The following is a 17,771-nucleotide window of genomic DNA, read 5'->3' as shown; positions in this document are numbered from 1 at the left end:
TCAACGAGTCAAAAAGGAAATCTTGACATGTGAAAATGTTATTTACACTAGTCAGAACTATACTGCTGTTAGTCAGCCCTGCTAGCTGAATAAAAGAGCTCCCACTCTTCACTGCGACTGTCTCTGTCTCTGTGTGTCTTTCTGTATTAGTACAAGTCTTTGTATGCGTGTCAGATACGACTGCAAAAACACAATAAAATTTCCCCCAAGGAGCTTTATGAAGTCATTTTGTCTTCTTGTGTTTTTGCACTTCTAACAGCCAGTCTAGTATTGATTAATCAATAAGAAGGTAATCAAATGAATTGCATCATACCCAATTAAGTCAGAGATATAGGCCTCTGGCTTGACTTTAATAAAAGGTTAGGGCTCCCAGTGTTCGGTCCTGGCTTTCACAGCCAAACATCTAACTCTTTGACAGTCTGACTGCGTGCGTAATCGCTGCTGTTGGCAGATGATGTCTTTATGCCTGCTGTCAGTCACTAATCAGAAGACAAAGGCATCAAACTATTCCACCCCACCTCCTGACAAATCACCTCCCTCTGATAGACAATCAATGGACCGGGCACCGCACTGAACGACTCTATAAATCAAACAAAACCCACGTCGATGGGCGGCGAGGAAGGTGAACGGCGAACACGGCAGGGAGACGTAGCGAGGAGCGATGACAAGGCAGACGTATGCGGGGTGAACGATGAGTGATGGGAGGGACAAAGGAGGGGAAGGAGGGAGAAAGTGTGAGGAATGTGCGGCTGACAGAGAGGAAATGAGAGGTGCTGTTGATGGATGAATTATGAATGATGTCATATCCAAAAATATAAGACTGCAGGGTAATCGAGCCGTCTGGCGATATTGAGGTATCTGAAAAACCAGGTGGTGGTGTGATGTCATCAAGTGCAAGCTGAGATCAGACACAGACAGGCTTTTGAAGACCGACGCGCATGCTAAGACTCCAGAGTCTTTGACAGGTGATGGACAGAAAGGCTGCTCATATGATATGCTTTTCTGATTGTCAACAAGAAAGCCTGATTTATCTTCTTCTTCTGTACAACATACACAGTTCTGCTGCAGGACAACACTAGATTAGGGCTGCACAATATATCGTTTAAAAAGTGCAACTGCGATGTGTTCATGTGCAAAAGTCACATCGCTGGACGTGCGATAGTGCAACTTGCTGCAGTTTAAAACAACACGGACTGTTTCCTGATTGGCTGAAGGACTAACAGTTTGGTCTTTGATGACTTTTGATCCCTTTTAAGCTCAGTCAATGAATCAATTTGTATTTACATAGCGCCAAATCATAACAAAACTTATCTCAGTACTCTATGTCTTATTATTTACAGAGACGTCACCAGACATGAATCCACTATGAATAAACAGAAAGAAACCTCGAGCAGAACCAGGCTCATTGCTGAAGAGTCGTCTGCCACTTTCTGGGCTGAGAAAGTGGGAGAGGGGGAGAAAGAGAGAGGTGTGTGTGTGTTGGTTGGCTGTCTGCCTCACCTCTCTTATTGTCATGTCGTCCTCCACATCTCCGTCATCCTGTGGATAGAAGGAACAGAGGAGAAGTCAGTACTCTGTACGTAAACACAATAAATTCAAAATGCAGTAAAATGAAGAAACAAACATATTGTGACCAACACGAAGACACAAGAAGTGATGGAATAGTAAACAAGTGGAAGATAAACAATAGTGTCCTGTTATCTCAATAAACACGCCCCCAGCACTACACCTGCGCACACACGGGGTAAACACACAATCGCCCATGCACCACATCATGAGAGTTATACAGCGCTGCTGTCGCGAGACAGATGGGCACAAGTGGAATGGGTGACTAAAGGAGCGACTACAGTACATTTAATGAGTGCGGGGGATGTGATGTATGAGATGTCGGAGCAGATGATCATTATAATGACGGATCTGCGGCACACTCACAGCTCACGGCTCGAAAGTGACAGGCTGACACTGCCGACGCTGTTTGACAAGCTGGAGTCAAACCAGCAACCCTGAAGACGATGCAGCCGGCTGAGCGAGGGAAACGCACAGCTGAGTGTGTGAGAACGTAGCCGCAGGATGTGTGTGCAGCTATGTGTGTGCGTGTCTGAAATCATGTGCTTGAGTAAAGGTATTTACTTGCTTAGGATTGAACGCAGGAAACATATGTGTGTGTGTGTGTGTTTAGGAGAGAAAGGCAGAGTAAGTACGACCCAGGGGCTGATGGGAGCCCTGAGCTCATTTATCCTCATCGCTGCAGTTGCCGACCTGTCGGTAACCCTAGCAACTGTTGCCGCGGGGTAGAAAGAGGTGCCCTACTGTATCGTTATGCAAGCTGAGGCCAGACGTGCTTAGAGTTGATGAGGCTAAAACATAGACTGTATGAAAAGATAAGACGACCTGACAGCTCCCCAAAAGTGAAGCCAAACCCTCTCTATCGCCCCCTGCTGACTGGCTGCAGTATGGGTCATAAAGCCCGCCTCCTCCTTGTTAAAGGATAACTTCGGGATTTTTCCACCTAGAACCTATTTTCCCATGTGTTTGTGTGTACGTGACTTGTGGAGACAACAATTATTGAAATCGATCCAGCATGCAGGGAGGGAGCAGCCGCGACATGAGATACAATGTAACTAAACGGGGCACCGGGCACACGCCAATATACAGCCACTAAAAGTGGCTTGTTTTTGCTACTGACAGGCTCAGATTGTTATGACATGTCTGACAACACTGTGGCAGCCATGCTACTTTACCTTATGCTCTCTGTTGTTGTCTGTAACCAAGTCTCACTCACGGAGAAGTCTTGTGCTGAAATCTCGCGCGAGACCGTAGTTGTTGCGGGAAGGAGAGAGGAGTGAGAGAAGACGAAGACGAAGAGGGAGAAGTGCGATTTGTTGTGTTGGAGTACAGAAAGCGTTGCTCAGTGCTATCTAAAAGATTGTCATGGCTGAAGATCCTCTCTCCTCTCTCCTTCTTCCCGTAACAACGACGGTCTCGCGCGAGATTTCAGCGTGAGACTTCTCCGTGTGCGAGACTTGGTCGCGGCCGCCGGCCGGTGCTCCCTCCCTGAATACTGCATCGATTTCAATAATTGTTGTGTCCACTAGTCACTTACACACAAACACATGGGGAAAATAGGGTCTAGGTGGAAAAAGTTATCCTCTAACAGATAGGACATGGGTCCATCTGACATACGGTCATTGGACTAATAAAACAAACCTACAGACTCTGCAGTCTCGCAGATCACTCAGCTCGTCACAAGGGCACTCTGAATGTCGTTAAATGTAAACTTAAGAGGTATGGGAAGATCACACAACTTCTGTGAGTGTGTATTTGCAGAGGACGGTTTATTTCAGAAAGACAGAGAGGAGAGAGAGAGAGAGAGAGAGAGAGAGAGAGAGAGAGAGAGAGAGGTGGGACTGTGCATGCAAAATAGGTGCTTTCAGAAAGATTAGCTGCTCTATTAAAGGAGCAAATCTTTGCTTCTAGATACAGAGTTTAGCAGAAGTGTGTGTGTGTGTGTGTGTGTGTGTGTGTGTGTGTGTGTGTGTGTGTGTGTGTGTGTGTGTGTGTATGGGAAGTTGGGGAGTAAACTTCTGAATGCGACTGACAGTGAAATTGGAGGAAGTGTGTGGGCATATTCAAATTAGGTTTGTATGTGTGTGTGTGTGTGTGTGTGTGTGTGCAGAGACTCCAGAGTGCTGACAATAAGCAGATGAAGCTGTATTGCTTGCTACGCTGAAAGGTCTGTTTCCCTTCCTTTCCCTCCCTCCTTCCTCCTACAGCCATCCATCTCTTCTTCCGTCCAGCCAATCACCCAATCAGTGGCTGCCGTCCAAGACTAGGTCAGCAGGGAACAGACACAATCTACCACCAAAGACTGCTGTATCACACACACACACACACACACACACACACACACACTCTCTGTAGGATTATGTAGTCAGAGTTTGATGATTGTGGAAATGTGGATTAAAAAGAGCCTCTCCTCCAGGATGCTACTTCCTTTTTTAATCCTAGAGGAGATATATGAGGTCAGGCTGAAGCTTTCCTAACACTTCAAATTCACATTTTAACCTCTAAACACGTAAATAACATGGCAGTTATCTGGAGGGAGAACGCCAGGGGAGCTGTATGCACGCTTTAAAAGACGTAGGATGTTGGCTAACTCACCCATCATTTACTTTATGTTTAGGTGTCCAGTCTGACCTGAGAACACAGCTGATAGGTAAGTGATTCAGTGTGGTCATAGCAACATGATGGTCTGGTGATTGCTTGCTGTTAGGACGGCTTATTATGAGCCTACAACGAGGCTAGCAGCTCTGTGAGTCTGTATTTAGGAACAGGCGTGCTAAAAGCTCACAACCACATATTAACATCTCAAAGATAATGCTAGCTTAATATTTTAAGCAGGTAGAAAGTTTTCAGTGCCAGTTTAGCGTGTTAGCATGCCCACATTGGCTAATCAACACGACAAACAAAGTACAACAGAGGCTGACAGCCTCTAAAGGTGAAGCCAAACCCTCTCTATCGCCCCCTGCTGACTGGCTGCAGTATAGGTCACAAAGCCCGCCTCCTCCATGTTAACAGATGGGACATGAGTCAAACTATAAAATCAAAATACATGTCAAATACATTTTTCTCAAACATGGTTTCTGTCATTATAGTTAGTTCTTATCATGCTGATTTACGTCCAAGTGTTCATGTTTCTGACAACTTTACTTTTAATTAGTTATTTGATGCTATAAAAAGGGGGTGTGGCCTCATGATTGACAGCTCTGTTGACAAATCTGGCTCCTGCAGCCGATCTGTTCCTGATTAGCAGAGTGGCGGAGGATCGGCGAGAGGAGACGTAGCTAACACTAACACTACAGTCATTGAAGTTCCCATATCTGTGAACGTTAACTTCAGACCAACACAAGAAGCAGTTCTGCTGTTAAACACGCCGACGTGCAGGATCTTTGCTGTTTTTTTCAGTGAGTTAAGTGTGTGTTTTGGTTAGCGGAAGTGGCTACGGCGGCTCCACCTGCCGATCTCTACTGCGCAGCTCTGGCTCCAAATGACGTCACCATCGCAAGACGGCAGCGCCTATAACAGGGGCTTGAATGTTGTACAATGAGAGCAGATGGAGGCGCGTCGTCCATCTTTATATACAGTCATTGGGTTGCAGAAGAAGAAACCTACAGGAAAATTCAATAACAAATCTCTCCATGACAGATACCAGCAGTATTTAATGAGAAACTATAAAAAAGTTAATGAGCTCTTGAAGCAAGAATTTTAATGTTCTTAATATAAGATGACTGTAAAACCTGTTGTTTATTAGTTTTATCTCTGTTTGTTCTGCGGTGGGGAAAACTCACTTCAGCTCTCATGTTGCATGTGGTCTACGGTGAGGCCAGTGCATGTAATCATGTCGGCCCTGTCTCTCTGACCGTTTTTATACCAGAACACAAATAATAAACGGTTATCAGAGTTATACACTTTCCTTTCATAAATATGATCTCAAGTAACCCCGATGATCTGGAACACAAACAGAATATTAGTAAACTGGTGAGACTGGAGCTCTGCGGGGCCTGTGGGATGCAGCCTGCCTGCATGTGGGTGGACTCCCTGACATCAGCATCATTATCATTAGGATCCTGCACTCTGTCTTCAGAGGAGCCGTTTCAACTGGTACAGTGATGACAAAGGAGGCAATCAAGTTTATCTCTTGTGCTTAAGCTCAATATCGTGATGTCTGTTTCACTTACTGCTGTCTATACCGCACACTTAACGGTGCAGGAGGGAAACATTGCAACAATAATTACGTATCACTCATGTGCAGGCTGTTAACTGCTGATTTCCTTACTGCTGGAGCTCATTTGGCTCATTACATTCAAATGTTATTACTGCCTTATCTGTGGATCTGATTCAGCTGCACAGCCCTTTGATACAATTGTGAAATAACATCGTTAAAGACGTTTAAACTCGAGTGGTGTGGGTAATAATGATGGTTTGAAAAGTTGTCAAAGTTGGGAATACTTAAACATCTTAATATCACAATTAAAACTGCTTAAAGAAGTATAAAAGTAGGCGATGGGTCCCGACAGCTGCTGCCTATACTGAACACTAAATAGTGCTTTAGGGACACATTGCAACAATAATAACTGTTTGTTAATGTGCAGGTAGTTAACCGCTGATTTCCCTGCTACTAATGCACATTTTGCTTATTGCCTTCAAACTTAATGATTTACTTATCCGCAAAACTAATTAGATTGCAAAACCTGTAACACAAGTGAAAAATAACTTCATTAAAGAGCAACTTGCGGGTTCAATTTTTTACTATGTTAATAATCAATGTTTTCTGAATATGGCTGTGGAGAAGGTTCATCCTTGATTATTTAGAAGACATAAGGGCACAAATTTACAGGAAAAAGTGTCCGTTTTCAGTAAAGCTGTTAAAATTGTTTTTTTTTCCAACATGGCGACATATTACGTCACAAGAGAGACTCGCGGTAGTGAGTCTGAGCGGTCGTATCGTGTTGTGTAGATGTTATTTCCGTAGTCTAACGTTGCATTTCACCAGTTCTTATGATGGTTAAATGTTTCACAAATTGTAGCTTGACGGGACATCGAGCCCACTGTTCTCCTGACAGGAAGAGGAACGGAGCGAGCTTTCGTGCCTGGTTGTGTTTTGTGCAGGTGAAGAGAGACAGGACTTCGGGACGGGACACACGAGCACCTATCAGACAAAATATCTCTTTGCTCTCTCTCCCTCTCTCTCTCTCTCTCACACCGCTTTGGCACCGTTAACCGTAGTACGGATTTACCGCTATAGAAGGCAAATACAACTGATACAAGCTGACACTCGCTTGTTAGTAACTGTAATGGGTAAGTATTAACGCTCCCACTTGCTTCTACTCATGATTTGTTATAGCGTTTGGTATGTGATAACCTTTACAGTGTTGTGATGTGAGCGCAGCGTTAGATATCGCTAGCTAACACCTGCCCGGCTCTCCTCTGGTTGTCTCTCCTGTGGCCGTTATTTCTCCTCACCCCGGCCTGTTCCTGCTCTCTTTGACACCTAACAGGCTCATAATTATAAGCCTGTGGTCCGTTGTATGCATGTGAATTAACAATGTCTTCATCGTCAATGACAAGACGATGGAGATTGATTAAGATCCATATCTATTAATGTTAAACCTGTCATTATTTGGCGGGACTCCAGAAGCCACTTCAGTGTATGAATTAATATATTTTATTGAACATAGAATTATTAAATCATTCTCCTACACATTGATTCACTTGGGTCTCCAACCTGCAAGTTGCTCTTTAATGACGTTCAAACTCGAGTGGTATCGTTCGATGGGGAAAGTCGCGAACCTCCGAAAACATTTGATTGAGAACCCTTCAAAGCCCAAACTTCTTTCCACTGATGCTCTGAAACCTGCGACACATTTGTCTCCCTGAAAGTCTGATATCAAGCGACTAATCAATTCACCCTCACAAACAAATTCCAGTCAGCATGACACGCTCATCTCCTCCAGATAAGTTCACACATCGGCGTGTATCTCCTCTGTGTTGTCTGAAATTATTCAGGAAATGAAAAACCCCATCCCGTCCCCTGAACATTCCTCCTATCAGACACTTTGAAGGGCACTTTTAATGGACTGAGTGTCTCACAACTCATTGAACCCATTCTGACAGAGCCAACACTCGACCCTAATGATTTTAATAACTCATGCAAAGTGTCAAAGTTACCTTTTCTTGCTCTCTGGTTCTTAAAAAAACATCCTTCTTTAATAAATTTTATGAGGAGATCATTACAAAACTGAGACCTTTAAACTTCTATTACTCTGTCAGCTGATTATTGAATCCCTTTATTACTCGTCTTCTTAGAACAAAGCCTGCGATCTACTCTAGCAAATCGTTCTCTCCTCTCAGACTGTGGAGCACTGAGCGGGATGGGGGTCCAATTTCTGTGTTGCCTTCAGGGTCTACAGTTTTTCTTGCTTAGCCCTGTTTAAGTCCTTGATTAAATTCTGCTGTTACTTCATCTTATCTGAAAGTTTGGGGTGTTCATCCTGAGTTCTTACTAAGTGCTCGCTAGTTTCAAACTAATGATTCATTTTGGTTGCATCGTTAAAACTTAAGGGCGGTCAGAACGCGTTAAAAACTTTGTAAAGTGGTTTATAGGAAGCACTGTCCAATCAGAATGAATGAACTATGTAAACAGGAAGTCAAAGTAGCATCTGGTTTAGCTCAGCGGTTAAATCGGCGACCATAAACAGAGGCTATAGTCTTCAGTGCTGCGGCGCCCGGGTTCAACTCCCGCCCATGACCCTTTGCCGCATGTCATCCCCACTCTCTCTTCCCCCATCTCCGCCACCATCCACCGTCCACTCTCTACAATAAAGGCATAAAAAGCCGAAAAAAATATCTTAAAAAAAAAATAATAATAATCTGTAATTTCTATATACAGCATAAAAACATAAGAGACCACTCCAAATGTTCCTTAAATCAGCATCGCTCTCTGCACGTCATGGCCGGCCCAATCTCCAGATCTGAGCCCAATTAAAAACGAGGAAGACGGATGGTCACAAGCCATCGAACAAAGAGAGGCCTAACGTCACCCAACAGCCTTGTGAAAGACTGCTGGAGAGCATGCAGAGATGCATGAGTGCTGTGATTTAAAACCAGGTGATTCCAACAGATATAGATTCCTGAACTCTTCCTGAGTTGAAACATTCTGTTGTTTAAACATGAACTTGTTTTCTTTGCGTTATTCGACGTCTGAAAAACATCTGTTTTGCATCTTTTGGTTTTCTTAACCAGTCGTGTTTTTCTGCAAATAAAAGACCTGAATGAAAATATTTGATTTTTAAATGGTGAGAAAGTTCATTTTACACAAACATAAACCTAGAAATAAAAATAATATAATAATGTTATTTCTAAGAAATGTCATTTAAACATTGCGTCATTATTAAACAGCCTTTTAAATGGCACACTTTTAAATAAGGTCACATTATACAAATATTAACTCGATAGAGGACAAATGCTTCAACAAGCAGAAGCTAGTTATGTCAGTTGGTTCACTGAGCTAATTATATTCAACAAGCTAACTTGACTTCAATGAGCTCGTTTACATCTGAACATTACGAGGTTTGAATAGTGAGGAATCAATATAAATGGACTGTACTTATAGAGCACTTTTATAGTTTTCAGACCACTCAAAGCGCTTTGACACAACATGTCACATTCACCCTTTCACTCTCACATTATCACACTGATGGCAGAGGCCTGAGTGCCAATCTCCTATCAGTATCTGTGCTCATTCAAACACCAAAGCTACGCCTTCAGGAGCAGTTTGGGGTTCAGTGTCTTGCCCATGGACGCACTGACATGTGACTGCAGCAGTCAGGGATCGAACCCCCAACCTTATGATTGAGAGACGACCGACTCTACCACTGAGCCACAGCCTCGATTGACGTCTTTATTCTCCAAAATTTTGTGCAAGTCACTTCACATGTTTAAAACATCTGTATGTCTCATTTTGAATTTGGCTAGGTAAGCTAACACCAGTTTTATCAACTGATTAATGTTGCTAAGCAACAAAATGCTAAAACTTGTCTAAGTTTGATTTTATAAACTGCTCAGGCGAAACCAAAAGTTCAACTTCCTTTTCACGCTGATGATTCTCAGATATATTTGAGAGGTTAACTGTCGAGAAAGAGAAGCTGCTGGAAAAACGCTGGCTGCTTTCAACCACGCTGGGTCTTCCTCAGGGGGGCCAGAGCACCTGGCACTCACCTGGAGTTTGGAACCTCAGCACAGTGAGCACACTGCATCTTATTCCCTTTATATGAAGATGTTTTTTTACGAATACAAAGAACTGAACTTTCTCCTAAACTGCACGACAGCACTTTATAAAAGAATGTCCCGACGACGTGTGCAGCTGGATGCAGCCAATATTAAAATGTGTGTTTTGGCCTCAACAGTTGGAGGCACCAGATGTCACAGCGACTTAGCTCATTATTTTCCGACATCACTTATAACTCTGGAACTCTGCGGTTATTTGTCATTCTAATGTTGGAGAAATGTGTCAAAACAGTTTTGCAATCTGCTTCTAAAACCTCGCCAAAACTTGCAATGATGAATAAATTCCCCTCCAGTCGTTTATTTCTTCTTTTACATTCAATGTTTTGCAAAATGAAGACACCATTTATTTTCGCAACTGCCTCTTAGATCTGTTGTCCTGTCACTAAATATGGTTAAAATATTCATTGACTGCCAAATATGGATAACTGACGACATGCTTATCTATTCAACAACAACAAAACTGTTTTAACCAGTTCCTTCATGCGTTTCTGCTTATGGGCATTGGTTTCTCTCGCTCTCCTCAGTGGGTGATACTGATGCAGTGGAGTGTGAAGTGCAAAACAGCTACTCAGAATTGGATTCAGGCAGGGATGCTGAGAAAGAGGGCTCACTGGCACGCACACATACCTACAACATATTAACCCTCCTGTCGTGTTCGGGTCAAACCGACTTACAACTTTCATCAATCATAAATATTGTGTTTTGAATTTGATTGCCTCGAGGTCTCATGATGTCCTCCACACGAGGCATTTGAACATACAAAATTGCTGATCACCACTTTCATTGATATTTCAGTGGTTTAGTCGACTTTGTAACACCTGTGATGTTCCCGGTCAGAAATGACTGCCATATAGGACATGAATGGGTAACACTAGATTATGTTCATCCATCAGATGGAAAACATCCCCATTCACACCATAGACTGTATAAAAAGATGGACGACATGACAGCTCCCTAAAAGTGAAGCCAAACCCTCTCTATCGCCCCCTGCTGACTGGCTGCAGTATAGGTCATAAAGCCCGCCTCTTCCATGTTAACAGATGGGACATGAGTCAAACTATATAATCAAAATACACGCCCGATAAATTTTTCTCAAACATGGTTTCTGTCATTATAGTTAGTTCTTATCATGCTGATTTACGTCCAAGTGTTCATTTTATTTTTAATAAGTTATTTGATGCTGTAAAAATGATGATTGACAGCTCTGTTGACAAATACGGCTCCTGCAGCCAATCAGTTCCGGGTGAGCAGAGTGGAGGACGATCCGCGAGTGGAAACGTAACTAAAACAATCACTACAGTCAGTGAAGTTTCCATACCTGTGAACGTTAACCTCAGACCAACACAGAGAAGCTGCTCTGCTGTTAAACACGCCGGCGTGCGGGATCCTGTGTGTTTGGGTTAGCTTCACTCGCTTCACTCGCCGAGCTCTACTGCGCAGACTCTGGCTCCGTATGACGTCACCATCGCAAGATGGCAGCGCCTATCGCAGGGGCTATTTTGGCATCAATTACGTACAATGGGAGCAGATGGAGACGCGTTGCCCATTTATATATACAGTCATTGATTCACACCCACACATCCCCCAACATGAACCACACTGAACAACTGGACCGATTCTTTGAACCAGATGAAGAGGAGATGGAAGTTGAACCAGAGATAGCGGATGATGTCTCAGACATGGAAGACAACATCGATGGATTTTGGACATTTTCAATGTCTATTCTTTGGATATTCTCTGCAGTTATTCATGTCAATTACTGGAGACATCGTTTACAGCTTATAAAGGTGTTTGGTGATGATTAATGGTTTTTGTGTTCATGTAAGAGTCATTTAACCGGGAACACCAAAGTAAGGGGGGAGAAGCGAACACGACAGGAGGGTTAAGGTGATAAGAAAAGAGCAGGTATTCCTCTACAAACACTTTAAGGTGACTGGTCCTTTCTCTCCCGTAGTGTACGTATGCTTGTTCCCATTTAAGTGTGCATATGCCAAGAAAGAAAGAATGACACATTTTCTGCATCGCTCTAAAGAAACAAAAGAAACTCAAGGAAATAAAAGAGGGAGAGATGAGGTGCCAAAAAAACCGAGCCCACAAGCCATCATAAATAAAGCATAGAGGCATTACGAAGACGCGAGAGTGGGGGGGAAAATAATGAGAAAAACAGCCAGGAGTGACTGGGAGGCTGGGCGGCATCATTCCTCTGAAACAGACTACTGATGTCATTTACCCTGCATCAATATTTCACAGCCGAGATGGACGGAGACGAAAGGGGGGGGACAGATGAGAGGGGTGCAAAAATGGTGGAAGAGAGTGTGAAGCAGATTAAACCCAGAAACAGAGAACGACGGAAGCAGAGCTGAAAGAAAGCGAGAGGAGGACTTGATTTCTCTCCCGCCGCTCGGGTGTTACTCACCAGTGTTGAGCCTAAAGAGCACAGCGACGCCGCAAATAGCATCACGGTGAACTTCTACACTGGCTAATGTTAATAATAACTCCTGATGACGGGGGGGGGACAAGCCTGCAGGCTCAATGTATTGTTAATGCACACACACCAAGTGCTGCAGGGGTTCATTGCTAATTAGCTCACAGCGAGGCAATAATGACTAACATGCTTCTAGGCCCACTTAACACATCCAAAAATTCAGTGCGCTAATAATGCACCATCTGTCTGAGCACTGACCGTACAATATGCTCCTTATGCAAGCACTTAGCAAATCACTGTACAACAGAAGTGGCACAAGAGGGTCAGAGAAAACGTGAGTGTTAGCCGCCAATTAATGCTACACCTCATATAAATGTATAGGTACGGCATAAACACAGTAAGAGAGGTATATCTCATAGTGACTACGTTAAAGCGAAGCCACATGTATTCTGTGTTAAAGAAGCCAAATTGTCACAAACAGCAGATACAGATTTCTGTTTGATCCCAGGAAATAAAAGTAAATCTAATTACCGAGGCCGACGTTGATTGTGTAAGAGTTTACTCAGGGATAAAAAGGGTCGGCACACGCAGGAGATTAAGTGCTGAAATGAAACCTCGGATTAGAGAACTTATTACAACGGCTTCCGTGTCAATTGTTTTGGGATATATTTGTTTCTAATGTGCTTGATGTACAATATGAAAAGTACAGGTCTCTTATTACAAACAGAACAGGGGATGAAGGTATTAGGTGTAGGATGAAGGAGTGTGTGACTGCAATTAAGTTTGAGTCAGACTCAACGACAGAAAATACAGTGGTGTCAATCAGGAGTCTTTGTTTTTGATTACAATTTTCAACAATCTTCTGTCTTAAAATGGTCAAATTTAATCTGAACGCTTTACAATAAACCCTAAAATAAGACCTCATTTTTATATATATATGTATGTTATATACAGGCTTGGGGAATAACGGAGTACAAGTAACAGCGTTACATAATTAGGATACAAAAAAAGGCAACTGTATTCTGTTACAGTTGCAGGAAAAAAAAAGAGAAATACATTTTAAAATGAAGACGATATCAAACCAAAGCGTCTCATTTCTAAACCGTCCGTCTGACCGTCTCTGTACCATACTCAATACCACGCACCTGCGCGCATACGTTACGACACTTCACCACACACAAGTTTCGCAACACCGCTCCTCACAGTTGCCATCAACAGTCTCTGGTTGCCGTGGCCTGTGGTGAAAACAACGCTTTCACTGGGTGGACATGGGAGCAACATGGCAGTACGGTGTAAGGTCTGCCTTCCGGCTGTCTTTACCCAAAGACTCGACATCTAATTTAAAGAACGGTTACAGGTAAGACCAACCGCTAACGTTAGCTGCACAGAATTCCAGTTAAAAATGTCGTCTTCTTCTTCTACTGAAAAATAGTTTGCGAGCAATTCCGAGTATCCTCCATTTTTACTTTTCCGACCCGTCTCTCTTTCCAGTAATGTTTCTCTTATAATAGAAAAAGCTATACACTGAATAAAGGACAGGTAAATGCCTCTCCTTCGGGATCTGAACAAATCATATTTTTATTGTACAAATCCAGGAATCCTACTCACTTTAAAGAAACCAAATTTCAGTGCTCTCTGTGGTGCGTTCAATCTGTCTCAATGTCTGTTTTTTCCTCAGATTTACTGGCAAAATCCAAATAAGTATCTCAGAAGACTACTAAAAGGTTACATTAACATAGATTAGCAATAAGTAGTGCAGTTGTCCCGAGAAGTTTAGATTAAGCCTGCTGAAAGGCAGAATGAGCCTCGTGAAATGCCACGAATGTGACTGCATCTCATTACGCTTTAAGAATTTTACTTTCTCTCCACTTTCTGGCTGAACACTTCTCTTTGCCGAGTAAGTGCTTTTCTTTCTCTTCCTTAATTTGCTTTCATAGCGATCTTTAATAATGTCAACTCCAGCGTAGATCATGTGTAACCTTTATGAGGAAAGAGAAAAAGAAACCCAACAAGAAATCTAAAGCCTTTTCTTGGGGCGGAGTATAATCTGAGGAGCTGTGATAACTTAGAACTGTAGCAGAGGACATCTGTGATCTTACGCCTGTGCCAATCCGCAATGTGCGCTAAATTACCATCCATACTTCACCAAACAGATGTCATGCGATAACATGAGTCCCACGCAAAATGGGACTTATGGTTCCTCATTTCTGCCGGACTCAAAGTATAAAGGGTGTGTTTAAAATTACAAACAAACGTTTTGACTGCATTTTGAACACAAATTCAGGAGGCTCGTGTCACTAAACGGTTTAGACAGTTTATCAAAGAGAATCAGGAGAGTCACCAGGCAAGAGGCTGGGTTACACCTCAATCACAGGGCTGACACATAGAGACAACCTTTCACACCTACGGGTATTTTTAAATCACTGATGAACGAGCATGAACAAGTCTTTGGACTGTGGGAGGAAGCCGGAGTACCCGGAGGAGTCCCCCACAGGTACGGGGAGAACATGCAAACTCCACACATAACGGCGCCCTACATCCTAACCAGGATTCAAACCAGAAACCTTCTAGTTGCGAGGCGGCAGCGCTAATCACTGCACCACCGTGCATCCCAGGAATCCATCAGAAGAGCAAAATTTCAAAATGTTTCAACGGATGACATGCAGGACATCATCCTTTCTACAGTCACAATAGTGACATTGTGGTAGCCTGTTAATAGTAATGTTAGGAAACAAATATTACACAGAGCCTGGACATCAGGTCAGTGGGAAAACAGCTGTAAATGCAAGTTAAATACTTTTCTTATACCGTGCAAATGCACCCCAGGGAAGACAGACTTTTACGGGGGAATTCACTAAAGGATTGCGAGGCTTTTGCGCCGGCTAAACCTGAGCGCAAAGACTCCGCCTCATTCTCCAAGCACACGCAGAGGGTTGAATGCACCTCAAAGTGCGCTGCAGAGCAAACAGCGTCTCAGTGCTCCAGTGCTGTTTGCGTGTATTTAAATGAGTCATTATGCAAACATTCGGGGCAAATTTGACCCCCTTCTAATCAAATGAGCCTCGTGGCAAAAAGCATCTTACTCACAACCAGCAGCGCTAACAGCACCGCGCAGTTAGAGTGAAAATATTAGTACCTGCCGAGAGCTGATGGTAACTGCAGCGCAGTATTATAAGGGCTGTCACGCTCTGAGTTTCCACGAAAATTCCACTTTTTGTGTGACGAAAAAATTTATTTGTCTGTAAATATTGTTTTGTCATTATTATTATAATCGGGAGACCAGCCGGTCTGAGGCTGTGCGAGGCTCAACCCCGGCATACGCGCACACTTTGAGGAGATGGTCTGGAGCCGATTAGTGCAGTTTGGAGCTATCAGCGGCCACAATTCATTCTTTGTGAATTCCCCCCCGTAGCTTCTAAATCACATGAGGTCCCCAGGCGATACAAGTCCCATGGGAACAGGGTCAAAACACTAAATTAGTTTGTTACAAATCAGCCGTGTTGTGTTTGGTGAGACATATTCGGCTTTTTGTGGCACAATTAAACAGATAATGGAATTTGGATTTGAGTTGAGAGCACTTCTGCAGTTATTACTCATCACATTAGGTCCCAATTAAATATCAGTCTGGAGTGAACAGGAATTTATTGTGCAAACAGAGCCAAGAAAACCCCCTACAGGACTGCCCCTGAACCCCCCCTGTGCTGCACCTATTAACTACTGTAAAGGATTAATACAACATGTTGCTTCAGCACGCTGCGGTGAATCAATAACAAGACAATTAATCCCTTTCTATTACCCTCAAATGAAAACTGTGGTGCAACAGTTTTCATCCGAGTGAAATTCAGAAGCCTTTAGAAAAGTTTCAAAGATTGTGACCTTTAATGCAGCACCCCATCAGGACGATCAATGAGAGGTTTAAGTGACGGAGTGCAAACGTGCTGCGCTCTTGCACAGACGTTGCCTCAAAAAACAGACCGAGCATGTAATGAGCAGCGCGCCTGCTGCAAATGTGTGAAACCAGTACATTTTGTTTTTTATTAATCTTTTTCATTACTACAGTTGAAGAAAAGTGTTTCGTCATTCACCTCAAACTAAAGCTCCGCCGGCTAAATGCGGTCTCTGAGGTCTGCTGCTGCCACACAACTCAACACGCGCACTGTGTTGTCGGGGTGTGAAATACACGCCTCAGGGTTCACATTTTATGCCACCAAATGAAAAAACACTCCCAACGCGCCTCTGCAGCTCCTAATTTTGTACTTTTTTTCCCAGTTCCTCAAGGCGAGTCTGACTGCTGCAGTCTAATTTCATAGCATGGACTGTATTAAAGAACCAAAGTGCTACATTTGGGGACTTTTGGGGGATATTACAAAGCAGAAGCTGGTTATCTATAATGCTGGTATTGAAAACGCCCTGATATCCACTGGATGTATGTAATGGGTTTGTGTTTAAGAACATGGGTGCAGTGGGCGATTTGGGAACACAGTGTTTTCCTTACGTATCAACATGATTAAGACTTCACGGTGTAATTTATCAGCTGTGCACCGCTGGTTCACGTCGAGGCCTCTGAGCGACAGATGAAGAATGTTCTGGCATTACTCTTTGCTTGTGAATGATTGAAAATGTGTACAGACTTCAATTATTGTGGCTGACATGTGAAACTAATGAAGCTCTTCAGGAGCCTCACTAATAAATCCTTAATAGAGCGAACAGAGTTACAGTGACACCTTAATGATGAGAATGAAGAACGGTGTGTTCTTGTGTTATTTTTTATATTTAAGTGATGTTGGGGACTTTCCATTCAGGTCTGTGGATACCATGCAGAGCCTGCAACTTAGCTTTGAGTAGCTTAGCATAATTTACAGTTACAAAAAAACTCCTCATTTCTCACACTGGTGCTCTGTGCAGGCCCTCATACAGCCTCTGCCTGAAACGACTCAGTCAGCTCTGTCCCTTTAAGAAACTCCGCCCCTACAAGCCCACTTTCTTCTGATTGGTTGCTTTTCACACTGAGCAGTAGCTTTCTGAGATCTTTGAATAACGCTGTTTTTGGTCTTTGTTATAAAATGTTTTGACCTAGAGAGCGATCAACTCAAGGACATGCACTGTCCATCTGTCAGTGTGTATTGTGGTTGAAAGCCAATTCTAGAGTCCCTGTGAACATAATGCAACTGCATAAGTGCCCGATCAGACAGAAAATCGTTTTAGCAGCTGGGGGCTTTTTTCTCATTGTTTTCAATGAGAGGCTTTTTGCGCGCTGCTTTTGTGTTGCAAAGCGCCTCGTGTTTTTCCGCCCGGTGCGCCTCGTGTTTTTGAGGAAACGCTCCGAGCGCCTCGAGTTGAAAAAACTTGAACTCAAAGCAGAAAAGCACCCGACGTCATGTCATTTTTCTGATTGTCCAATCGGATGAAAGGAGAGGCGGGCCTTCTGTCAGTTTACAATATAACGGTTAGGTTAATGACAGCTATGATTCGGTGGTTCCCTTAACAACAGTAGAAAAAA

General features: G+C 43.2%; 1 protein-coding gene across 1 annotated transcript in view; it reads right to left on the bottom strand.

Annotated features, from left to right (window-relative positions):
- The window catches only part of clcn2c (chloride channel 2c), a 136,065-nt gene that overhangs the window by 13,224 nt on the left and 105,070 nt on the right, over positions 1-17,771 (bottom strand). Inside the window, exon 21 of the mRNA XM_069676530.1 lies at positions 1,501-1,539. Within this exon, the coding sequence (XP_069532631.1) occupies positions 1,501-1,539 (39 nt within the window). The remainder of the gene's footprint in view (positions 1-1,500; positions 1,540-17,771) is intronic.

This window comes from Semicossyphus pulcher, unplaced genomic scaffold (genome assembly GCF_022749685.1).
Source record: "Semicossyphus pulcher isolate SPU_LCO1_2020_fin unplaced genomic scaffold, fSemPul1.0.p SCAF_26, whole genome shotgun sequence".
Taxonomy (NCBI): domain Eukaryota; kingdom Metazoa; phylum Chordata; class Actinopteri; order Labriformes; family Labridae; genus Semicossyphus; species Semicossyphus pulcher.
The sequence above is the reverse complement of the archived record's forward strand: the minus strand, read 5'-3'. Positions and strand labels throughout refer to the sequence as shown.